Raw genomic sequence first — 12910 nt, 5'->3', positions numbered from 1 at the left:
ACTAATTTCTTTCCTACTTTTTATTCCATTTTCTGTGTCTCAGAGGTTCATTTGAAGATTCTACAACCAGATTTTACACAGCATGTGTGGTAGAAGCTTTTGCCTATCTGCATTCCAAAGGAATCATTTACAGGGACCTCAAGCCAGAAAATCTCATCCTAGACCACCGAGGTTACGCCAAATTGGTCAGTGTGTTTCACACATGGTTTCTGCCCTGCACTTTAAAATACTGGCTAATGAACAGGCTGTAGCGTTACTGTTTTCAACCAACTATTCTTTCAAGTTATGTAAAGGTTATGAGAAATTAGATTGGCTAGGTTTGAATTAATAATATGCTGGCAAAACATGCTTAAATAGGCTCGCGCTTGCTCGCATGTGTTCGTAGACCCAGAAACGCTTTGTAGAAGTCCTATGTCTAGCTGGCTTTCTGCCATCCAAAGGGAATAGGTCATATGTGGAGAACCATGCATCATTATCTTAGATTTAAGAATACTGTAATGCTAATGGAAAAAAAATGCGCTTGCTGGCAATCTTATCCAGGCCATGTTAGTAATAATATCAGTAATAATAAAATTGGCCAAGAGCTCTAAAGATTTACGGTAGAAGGGAAGTTCTCTTATTTTAAAATGTGTAACTTTTGTAGACTTTGGATCTTTCAGTGCCTGATTGTGTTTTTTAAATTTTGGGAATTTTTATTCAACCTATGATTTTCAAAGAAATCACATCAATGGTAGTTAATTATTTGTATTCTCAACCAGTTGTTTTAGAAAAAAAAAAATGGTTTTCTGCATTTGAGGCTCCTGCTTCAAAAGTTTTCTAGGAAAATGAAGAATACGTTTTAATTTTATCTCTGTGTTCTCCAAGGACAGAGTTATTGGTCCCATAGTTTTGTAACTCAGCTCCTTCAACAATAAAAATGGCTTCTCAATTAAAACTAAATGAATTGTCAACTTCATTAAGTCCAGCAGATATCTGGAAAATATGCCTGAGTAAAGGAGAAATTATTTGTTTATACCCCAACCTCCACTGGCATAAAAGAAGGAAAAATGGAAAGTATTTCCATAAAGAAAAGTTTGCCTTTATTTTCGGTGATGTGGATTTTATCCTATGTTAAGGTTTCAACTTTTCCTTTTGAAACTGAGCTTGAGCAGGGAGGCTTTGTTTGTTTGAAATATACAGAGGACTTCTTTTAGAAGACAGGACTACAATAGTTCGAATCTGTTTTTATTTTAGTATTATCATCAGCATACTTCAACAAAGTAACTTTTTGCTTTTAAGCTTAATCAAAAGTGGCTTGGAATATCTTGTTTTTTCTCTCTTTGTAAGGTTGATTTTGGCTTCGCAAAGAAAATAGGCTTTGGAAAGAAAACATGGACTTTTTGTGGGACTCCAGAGTATGTAGCCCCAGAGATCATCCTGAACAAAGGCCATGACATTTCAGCCGACTATTGGTCACTGGGAATCCTAATGTATGAACTTCTGACTGGCAGGTATGGACATTGATAGAGAACTGCTGATAAAAGTAGACCAGCAAACAGCTACACACTCCTGTCTTTGTCACTCTGATGAGACCATCTTAAAGTACTTTCACCAGATCTTGTTAGCACAGTTTTTAATTAGTTATGCAGATAACAAGGAATTCATAAAGTAAAAACTAAAATGGGTCAGATGAGGGGAACAAACTCAACATCAACTCTCAACTCTCATTATTTATACATATGTGAATGTGGAATCGTCTAGTGTCTTTCTCTGAGATCTCTGAGCCTAGTCATTTAGCCAGCAAGGAAGATGAAAGTCATATAAAAATATAGAGTCAACTATTTATAGAGATAAGAGAACCTGTTAGCAATTGTTATATCTAAATGAAATGTAAATGCTTTGCAGATCTGTTGTGTAATAATATTGTAGTCATCAACAGCTAAAAAAGGTACTGTGGATACGACCAGGTATAAAACGGACTATAAACTCAAGGAAAAGAGGAACAAATACGCCACCAAGCCCTGTGCTCAGGACAATAATTAAGAGGGTCATTATAAACTGAAGAGTTCAGAAGAAGGTTAAATTTGTCCAGGGAGGCTTTTGAAGAACGTAGGACTAGCTGGGCCTTGCAGGAAGAATATAGAGAGCAGAGTAAAGTTCACTCCAGGCAGAAAGGCATGGCTTAAATAGAGGGGGAGTAGTGGGCAAAGACATGAAAAAGGTTCATGTTAAGAAATGATGGGAGAGCCAAAAGAGTCATCTTTCAAGAATCATGATTGCTGTACCTCAGTGTTTGTTTGAACTCCATCCAGAGAGGGACTCATGGAGGATTTTCTGATAAAGGAGTGACATGTGTTGTGGTATTTAAGGGAAAACAAGCTGGCAATAATGGGTAGAGCAAACTGGAAGAGGGATGGGGAGGCTAGTTTGAAGATAATTCCAATAATTCAGATCTAAGAAGAAGCATGCAGTGGAATGTGAAAGAATTACTTAAGAGAACTTAGTAGCTACAGTGAAAATGAGAGGAAGATGGGACTTTTAGTCTTACGGTTATTTGTGAGGATTCAGTGAATCTATTAAGCACTGAGAAAGTCTAGGACATAGGAAGCACTCCATTGATGCTAACACCTACTACTATTGCCAGGAACAGTTACGTGGTGGTTTTTATTTCACTTGTGGACGTTTTACACCATTACTCTTGAAACTCTTATGTTGACTTCAAATTAATAAACCTCGTTGGTGTTTTCTGTTAATTTTAGATGAAAGATACGTAGGCAAAGGCAGCTAAATACCACAGGAGAAATGATTCAGAGAAACATGGGAAGGGTTCAAATTGTTGATTCAGAGAAACATGGGAAGGGTTCAAATTGTTATCTAGAATTTCTTTGCGGCTGTTGAAAGCATGATCTCTTTAAAAAAGTAACTTCACAGATGTCTGTAAGTGTTCATAGATGAAAAGTAGTAAACTTGCAGAGCTCAGGAACAGTACAGAGCCGAAAATCATATTATAAGCAAAAGAAAATAGAACAATAGCAATTAAAAACCCAGCCAGGGAGATAGTAGATAGACCTTAGGAAAAAAGAAAAAAGGATATAGAAATTATTACAGAAAGAAGATACAGAAGTCCAAGGAAATAGGAGAAACAACTATGTATATGAAGAGACGATTACAAGTGGGATACAAAACATACTCAATTACATGATAGAAAATTCATGACATAGACCAGTCATGGATGGTCTCAGTGGATCATTTTGATCAACAGTGACCATGGGGAAACAGAGTCATAACACCACCATGTGTCCTAGTGCAATTTCCTAGCTTCAATGATAAGGAATAATCATATAGTCTCTAAGCTACAAAAGCATGTCATATATGATGATGGGAGTGAGGATTAGAATTCAAGTTGGCCTCAACTTTCTCTATAGCACCTTTAATGCCAAAAGATAGAATATTAAGAACGATGTAGTTCTGAGAGAGACAGAGTACAACTCAACTAATTTATACGAAATTAAGTTATTCTTAAAATCTAAAGACAACATATAAAGTGTGTACCCCAGGGCTTTCTTAGAAACACTACTGTATGACCAAGTCAACTGAGAGATGAATCAAAATAAATTTGGTTATTAAGCAGAATGGAAATGTTATAGTCTTTGGCAATTTTGAAAGTTAAGGTGGGAGAGAGAAGGTAGGAATGACTATAGGAATACTTATTTCTCATAATTCACAATTAGGAATCTTAAGTATTTTTTACAATTGAATTATGTCGTTATGAAAAAGAAAACTCCAAATTCAAAGTGTTTAACATATTTTTTCTTTTTTTAAAATTTATTAGAGTATAGTTGATTTACAGTGTTGTGTGTCAGTTTCAGGTGTACAGCAAAGTGATTCAGTTATACATATAGCTATTCTTCAGATTCTTTTCTCATATAGGTTATTATAGAATATTGAGTAGAGTTCCCTGTGCTATATACAGTAGGTCCTTGTTGGTTGTCTATCTATCTTATGTATAGTAGTGTGTGTGTATTCATCCCTCCCTGCTACGTTTCCCCTTTGGTAACCATAAGTTTGTTTTTGATATCTGTAACTCTGTTTCTGTTTTGTAAATAAGTTCATTTGCTTTTTTTAAATTAGATTCCACATATGAGTGATATATGATATTTGTCTTTCTCTGGCTTACTGCACTTAGTGTGATAATCTCTCGGTCCATCCATGTTGCTGCAGATGGCATTATTTCATTCTTTTTTTATGGCTGAGTAATATTCCACTGTATATATGTACCACACCTTCTTTATCCACTCCTTCACTGATGGACATTAAGGTTGCTTCCACGTCTTGCCTATTGTAAACAGTGCTGCTGTGAACATTGGGGTGTGTGTATCATGTTTTTCTCCAGATGTGTATGCCCAGGAGTGGGATTGCTGGATCATATGGTAGCTCTATTTTTAGTTTTCTAAGGAACCTCCACACTGTTCTCCATAGTGGCTGCACCAATTTACATTCCCACCAACAGTGCAGGGAGGGTTCCTTTTTCTCCACACCCTCTCCAGCATTTATTGTCTGTAGACTTTTTCATGATGGCCATTCTGACCAGGGGAGGTGATACCTCACTGTAGTTTTGATTTGCATTTCTCTGATAATTAGTGATGTTGAGCATCTTTTCATGTGCTTTTTGGCCATCTGTATGTCTTTTTTGGAGAAATGTCTGTGTAGGTCTTCCACCCACTTTTTGATTGGGTTTTTTTTTTTTTTTTGATAGAGAGTATTGCAAGCATTTTCTCCCATTCTGTGGGTTGTCTTTTCATTTTGTTTATGGTTTCCCTTTGCAAAAGCTTTTGAGTTTAATTTCATTACTTTAGGAGGTGGATCCAAAATGATTGCTGTGATTTATGTCAAAGATTGTTCTGCCTATGTTTTCCTCTAGGAGTTTTATAGTATCAGCCTTGTATTTAGGGCTTTGATCCATTTTGAGTTTATTTGTGTGTTAGGGAGTGTTCTAATTTCGTTCTTTTACATGTAGCTGTCCAGTTTTCCCAGCACCACTTATCGAAGAGACTATCTTTTCTCCATTGTATGTTCTTGCCTCCTTTGTCATAGATTAATTGACCAGAGGTGCATGGGTATATTTCTGGGCAAAAAAAATTTTTTTTTTAATCTTCTTAAGAGAAGTCTTTTAGGAATTAATGTTGTTGGTGAAGAAGCACATATTGAAATTTAGCATTTTTTTTGTTCAGGTTTAACTTCAAGTAAAATTAAATTGAATACTTTTTTATTTTGAAAAGCATGTATATCATAATCCTGTGTCTCTCCATCTACATAGAGAAATGTATGAAATTTATATTCATCAAATGTCAATTATTTAGTGGTGTTGGATGGTGTTTACTTTCTTCTATTTTATATATGTTTCACATATTGCCTGAATATCTTGGACAGAACATGCATGGCTTGCAAAAGCCACAAAAGTCACCTTTAATGAAATTATTTATGTTAGAAAGAACAAAAATCAACGCAAAAATATAAATTAGAAACAACATTAAGTTGGTAACAAAAAAATCAAAGATGTGGTGGTTCTTCATGTTTAAAGTGTAAGTAAAAACCGGCAAGTTAACTTGAGAGTAGAGAGAGAATTCTTAAATTCTAAGAATACTAAATAGAATCGGATGTTAATACATTATAAAAAGTGGTTTAACGTGACAGGTGACAGTTACTGACAAAGTAAATAGAAAGTACTTGTTACAGAAAATAGGGACAAAACCTTAACGCAGATCCTATCACAGCCCTTTTTAAGCAATTCATTGTTTTCAACTTTCTCAACAGAAGGAAATATTTGAACTGCTATTTTATGGATAGACAAAAAATAATCCAGAAAACGTCTTCCCCCAAGAAACGTGAATGAACCCTATATTAGGAGAATAATTAATTCCAAAGAAATCATCTGTCAAGGCACATCATAACCTCCCTTCTGAACTGTGGGAAAGTTGATGGAAGGAGCTGACTTTAGTCACATCTGTATTCCCTGAGCCTGGCACAAGGCCACAGTCTAAGGATGGATAGGCAAATAACCCAACAGATTTGGCTTATGAGGGATTGGGTATCACATCCTTTCTAACAGAGGATGTCTTGCGTTAGGTTATCTACTGAGGATGGATAAAGAGGGAGAAAAGGATAGGAAGAGCACTGTTCTGTAGAAGCATTAGTTCAACAAATATTTACTGACCACTTACTATGTGTTTGTTTGTTAGGCATTCCACCAGACTCTGGGAATACCAGCAGGGACTGGAAGACAGACATAAAACAAATACTCATCAAAATGAAGTAGTTACAAAGTATAATAAGTGGCATAAAGGGTTCTATAAGAGCATAACAGGTGAATCTAACTTAAAGTTTAAATTCCAGTATTAGATTGATTAGATTATTACATTATGTTTGTTGGTTGATAATGGTTATATGATTCGTTACATTTGGGTGATCAGAGCAGGCCTTTTTGAGTAAGCAGCATAACAATAAGTGAGGCATTAGCCAGGAGGCCTGGGAAGTACCTTTCAGGCAAAACAAACAGTGCCCTGAGGTAGGAGAGTGCTTGGTACTTCAGAGGAGCAGAGAAAGACTGGTCTGCCTGGATCCCAGTGAGTGAGCGTGGTAATGGCATGAGATGGGGTCGTACCAGTGATGTCCTTGCAGCCCATTCTAATGATGTAGGACTTCATCCCAAGTGTAATCAATCAGTGAGCTGATAAGTGTGAGAAAGGGCCAAAAGTAGAAGAGGTTTCCTGAATGACTAAGGACAGCAAGAGGGGTTAGTCACCTGCACTGAAATGAAATGAGGGGAACAGTGGACAAACTTGACCCATTTATGGGTTTTGCTAAACGATTTGCTTGGAAACATTTCCACACCGTTTTGCCATTAATCAAGTTTCATTTCACTATCACTATTAACATATGTCCCCAAATAAGAATTGTCATTTGTGGAGTTAGTACTTGGTTTTCTAAATAAGAAACCTTATTGTTATATCTCTTTTCATGTCTCTCATTCTTGCAGCCCACCTTTCTCAGGCCCAGATCCTATGAAAACCTATAACATCATATTGAGGGGGATTGACATGATAGAATTTCCAAAGAAGATTGCCAAAAATGCTGCTAATTTAATTAAAAAACTATGCAGGTAAGCATTTCAACCACATTATTTTTTAAAGGATCATAATATGGAAACAATTAGATTCCTTAACAATTATTATTTTATTTTTAGGGACAATCCATCAGAAAGATTAGGGAATTTGAAAAATGGAGTGAAAGACATTCAAAAGCACAAGTAAGTGTTCTTTCCTTGTAACTTTAGGTTTGAGAGTTCAGAAAGTATTTTCCCAGGCTGATGTTTTTAAGTTAGTGGTTATGTATAACTGATGCAATTAGTCTATGGGAACATCCAAGGAGACATGTAGACTAGTTAGCCTTGTTATTTAAGACCTTTCGAGTTGTGTCTCTGGGACTTTGTTTAGACACATCTGACCCTCTCTGACATTCTAAACAACAGATTCACTGAATTTAGTTTTTCCTGACTCTAACTAACTAGCACTTTTCCTCTTGAGCATGAAGAAGAAATATATATTTTTAACCCTGGAATTCTATTCTCTACCAGAATATTAAAAACAAACAAAAGTACTCCACCATATATCATGCCTCATTTCCTTGACTCAACCTAAAATATATTTTTCCAACCATTTCCTAGTTAGAGTACAGTCTTTTTTCTCTGTCATAGCATCTGGTTTTTTTCCGAGCTATAGTAGCATCTTAAATATCAGACCTTATCCATGTTGACTGACTGGATGTATCTGAAGCTAAACTAAGACCATATTGGTTTTTCCCTATTAGTCTGTTTCTGTAACATGCACAGGAAATTCACATATCTACCAAGAGGAATGTGTTTACCAAAATACCTATGAATGTCTAAAAGCCCTGCCAGGAATTTGGTGTAGGCATTTGTGAATGATGAAACCTTTCAAAGACAACAACAACAACAACAAAAAAGAAAGAAAATGGGATACTTAGAGACCAAGACAGTGATGTGAACAGGTTAATTAACTGAGGCTGCCCACTGAATCAGTGACAAAGATGGAAAGATAATTTTCTGGCCTGACACTTCATGCCCTGATTCTACCTTCTTAAAATAAATATCCTGTAGGGCCCAGCATATTATGGCATTTATTATGACTGAAATTACTAGAATAAAAAGGAGTTGCTTTCTAACTGGTGTCTAAAATTTTGACAATTAGATTTTTTTTTAAATATGCATTCCATTTAATAAGCTAACATTTAAAAACCTGCAATTAAATTGAAAATGTTTCTGTCATATTGAAAATGTTTGCCTACTTTCCATCAGTCATGGACATCATATATAGGTTGCAATGCGAAGGCTTCAGCTGAGGTAAAATGTCTTTAACTATCTACTTCTTTTCCTTTCTTAGATGGTTTGAGGGCTTTAATTGGGAAGGCTTAAGAAAAGGCACCTTGACACCTCCTATAATACCAAGTGTAAGTAGACTTTCCAGCTTGTACTAGTGTGACACACGTGAAGGTGTGTGTTTGTCAGTCATCAAAGGTCTGCTATTTTTACATTTTTATCCTATGATCAGATTAAACTATAGGAGAAATACCAGGTTAAAATAGTGACATCTTCTAAAATCCAAGCTTAAAAACGGTGTTAAATATTGACAGAAGAGTATCATGAACCTTTTTTTCCCCATAATATAAAACCTTTATACATCTTTGCCCAAGAATATATTCACAACCTTATTTAGTCATATTCATGAATTACCACCAAAACTATGTACACTGTTTTAAATTTCTGCACATCTGTGTTCTCTCTATACAAGATGCAATAAGTTCTTAACAATTTAGTGTGTACTTGAGTATACTTGGTATGAGTTAGGATTATCTGCTATTGTTACCTTCTGTTTATGATTTCAGTTTACTCTCCACCATGCTCTGTCGCCAAGAGTCCAACCCAGATGGACCACATCAAAACATTCCCTGCCCTTTGGTTTCCTGTTGGGTGTGGTCAACAGTCCAGCAACCAGTTTCAACAGCTTTCAATTCCTGGCCAATATTGTTTCACTTATGCCCCACAGAGCTCCTCCTCCCCTGCCCCCATAGTACTTTGAAGCACTCCTCAGCACAATGGTGTTCTTTTAAATTCTCTTTTCTTAACACATCAGGTGTTTTGTTAAACTGCTAATCCACTAAGTGTTTACACTGTATTAACCTGAAATAGATTTCAACTGACTGCATTTATAGATACAATACTATATCTAGCTAATAAAATGTGATGTGTCTTAACTAAGGAGGAGAGGGCTGCTTTGCAGTCCTGAGCCTTTCATTTATATACCTCCTTTTTCTGGGACTAATTTAAGATCGCTTCTTCTATAGAAATATTTTTCCTACTTCTAAGATTTATTTCTATGCTAATATTTATGTTTATTCACAAAGCAAAGTACAGGTGCTAATTGCATTCATAAAGTTTTACTTTTAGAACAAGAACAATATAAGAAACTTGAAGAGGTAAATAGTAAATCTAAATTACCCTAACTTATATTTACCAGGGGTCTCCTTTTATGCAATCAGTAGTGTTAAATTATATGGGGGAAATAAATTTATATATAAAATAGAATATGAGGTTCAAAATATTAGAGAATATAAGGGAAATTAAAGTGTGTTTCTTTACTGCTTTTACTCATGCTCTGCAGATTGGACTTTGCCCAGTAAACTTGTAAGAGTTTTTGCTTAAGTTTAGAAATGGCTTTCTATCATACTTAAGGATTTCTGTGTATTTATTCTAAGATGACTTCTGCCTATTTCTCATTTCACTCCCCTCCCTCTTTTATACAGTAGCCAAGTTAACCTCTTTTAGATACTTCATAGCATGGAGCTCTCTCTCTCTCTCACCTCAGGACCTTTGCATGTGCTATATATACCCCCTTTATCAAAACCATTAATTCTTAGGTTTAACACTTTTTCAAAGAGGCTTTCCACGATCACTTTTTTACGCATGACACCTTGTATCTTTTCTTCATAGCACTAACCAAAGTTTATAATTATCTACAGGTGTAATTATTTGTTTTAATCACACAATTCAGTCTGTCCTAGAGTGTAAACTCTATGAGGGCAAGAGCAATGTCTATTTTTATTCACCACTGTAACCCCCAATACAAAGGACAAACCTGCTCCTGGTAGACACTCCAAAAATAGCCATTGAATACGGAATGAATAAAGAACGTTTTAAAAATTTAGCTTGGAATGCCCCTAAACAAAATCAGAAAATTTCACTGTTGGTTCTCTTGTTTGCAGGTTGCATCACCCACAGACACAAGCAATTTTGACAGTTTCCCTGAGGACAATGACGAACCACCACCTGACGACAACTCAGGATGGGACGTAGACTTCTAATGTATTTCTCTTACCTGCCTCTGCCTTGCTGAAGACAGCTTTTCCTGAGACACAGCTGCCAGCAAACCTGAAGGAAAGAGAGAAGATGAGTGCTCGGGGTCACCATGATGCCTTTGATCGATGCTACTCCAGTAACTACAGTGGCATTTGGACCTATTGCTTAGATGACAATAGTGCTCTTTACATGTTTTCTGTTTGAACCTACAAATAGCAGTTGACATGGTGGTCCTGAAGCAAAGCCTTTCACCAGTAAAGAAATGTTTCCTATTGTTGCGATGATCTTGCTTTGCTCTGATTGTAATTTGAAAGACTGTAAGAAACACTTCAAAGAGAGTCAGTACCTTGCTAGAATTATCAAGAAGATCAAAAAATAATATATTGGGTACGATAGATTAGATTACTGTGGTACAAAAACTCGACTCTTCCCTTTCTTCAAGTGAGGGGTGTAGACGCTATTACTGCAAGCTGGTGTAAATACCGTACACAAGAGGACCACACCTCTGCTGGTCACAGAGTTCATGTCAAACCAGTGCTAGAAGTTTCATGATTTTCTTTCCCAGCAGTGCTGATGACGAGACTGAATGTTACCTTTCCTCTCTGACAGATTTTAAAAATTGATATGATAAAAGCACAACTGCTATGGATTCTGCTGAGAACTCTCATAGCAGGTATATATGTGTTTTCACAGAGGACTGAAGAACACAACATGCATGATCTTTGTTTCTTTTTGATAAATTGGCATGACAGAGTGGAAAAAAAGCAATTCACAAACCATTTCATATTTTTTAAAATAGTGTGCTTAAAGATGGTCCTGGAAATAAATGACTAGCAGCCAATTGGTTTTTATTTATCTAACACACCCTCAAACTGAGGCTTAAAATATTCCCTTTTATAAAAATAAACCCTTGGGGTGGGGTGGGTGGGAGAGGGATTAAGATCCATCCAAAAAAATAAAAACTATACAGAGGTGCTATGTATATCTTTCATCTGTCAATGTCAGTGTCTAAACAGACCACACAAATTCTAATCATTACATGTGTAGCCAGAGAATCAAGCATTTTCACTAAATTTATCAAACCAAACTTCTGTCAGATTTCACTCATACAACATAGTCTAGGGTTGAGGGAGAAAGGTGACTAAACATATATTTGAACTAGCTTCTTGTCTTAGGCCTGAACCAAGAAAACAAAAAAGCAAGCAAGCACAAAATCATTAAGATTCACCCGATGGGAACCCTTACCTATGTGAGGTCAGGGAACAAGACAAGAACCTGGTCAGGTGTGATTACCTTTCTGTCAATGGGCAATGAGTCTATTAGCATGTGAAAGGAGGAAAGGAGTAGAAACAGGAACCCGATTTCTTAAAAGTAAGTTGGAGCTAAATAGAACAGAAATACTACAATTCTGAAATATCAGACTAGCGAGGAAAGACCAGATTTGAAATATCGAATTGATTTGCTTTTTCACATGGGGAAAAGAATCAGCAATTTAAACTGAGTCCTTTGTTGGCAGGCCAGTTGACAATTATTAGCTGTCAAAAGTAGCACAGCCATTTGGAGCTCTTCCTGGATAAGTAGCATTGTACCTCCTTAGACAAATGTATAATTTTATGAGCTGTCATCCTGATTTGGAACTGTATATGAACATGGCATATTAAACAGAAGTTTGCTCTTTTCCAGTAGAGAGTGTTTTAAAAAGTCAATCAAATATAGACAGTTCTGCAAAACATATGTCCACCGAGATTATATAGTATCCAAGAAGGCATATATTATGATTTTTGTTTGAATTTTTCATACCAAGACTACTTTAGAATATGATATGTTATCAAAATATAAAAATCTAAGAAACATTTGGAGAATAAAAGTATTAAGGGCATATTATATATAATTAGAATAAATTTAAATGAAAATTTTGATCCTATTATTATTATTCTTGTATTATCGGATTTTCCCCTCCCTTACAATTTCTCAAAATCGAACTATTCCTCAAAATACTCACCTTCTTCTACAGATTTTAGAATATAAAATTAAAAATATCAAGTTAAAATCCAGCTATGAATGCTACTTCAGAAGTTTAATATTGCTTTTAATTGGGCTTTTAAAAGTATATAATTTCAATGTTATTAGTCAATGTTCAGTGATTTTTTTTTTTAAGACAGTGGTGTAGGCATGCTAAAGGTTTGCTAGAATATTAAATTCACCTAGTCATTTTAAGTAAGAGAATCTTCTCCTGCAACTTTTTAAATATCCCAATAGCCCCAGAGATTAGCACTTACTGTGGATTTGGAACTACAGTTCAAGTCTAAGACAACCAATATGTACAAGTTCTGTAGAGAATGAAGAAGCAGCATTCAGCATAATGTAACTGTAGGTCATTTCTCCCACTTGTTATTGCATCTTTGTTCATTTCACCTGTGGCATTGCATTAGGATGTCTAAAGCAATCACCAAGAAAATAAAGGTGAACTACATCTTTCAAGAATTACTAAGAGAAAAC

General features: G+C 35.7%; 1 protein-coding gene across 2 annotated transcripts in view; it reads left to right on the top strand.

The window, feature by feature from the left end:
- Positions 1 to 11297, top strand: part of PRKG1 (protein kinase cGMP-dependent 1) — a 1243975-nt gene extending 1232678 nt beyond the window's left edge. For both annotated transcript variants that reach the window (XM_068548120.1, XM_068548119.1), the window contains exons 13-18: positions 44 to 185; positions 1327 to 1490; positions 7016 to 7138; positions 7223 to 7285; positions 8439 to 8505; positions 10318 to 11297. In XM_068548120.1, the coding sequence (XP_068404221.1) occupies positions 44 to 185; positions 1327 to 1490; positions 7016 to 7138; positions 7223 to 7285; positions 8439 to 8505; positions 10318 to 10416 (658 nt within the window). In that variant the 3' untranslated portion in view covers positions 10417 to 11297. The remainder of the gene's footprint in view (positions 1 to 43; positions 186 to 1326; positions 1491 to 7015; positions 7139 to 7222; positions 7286 to 8438; positions 8506 to 10317) is intronic.
- Positions 11298 to 12910: the final 1613 nt, after the last annotated feature.

Source organism: Eschrichtius robustus, chromosome 7 (assembly GCF_028021215.1).
Source record: "Eschrichtius robustus isolate mEscRob2 chromosome 7, mEscRob2.pri, whole genome shotgun sequence".
Lineage (NCBI taxonomy): Eukaryota > Metazoa > Chordata > Mammalia > Artiodactyla > Eschrichtiidae > Eschrichtius > Eschrichtius robustus.
This window is presented reverse-complemented; position numbering and strand designations above follow the sequence as displayed.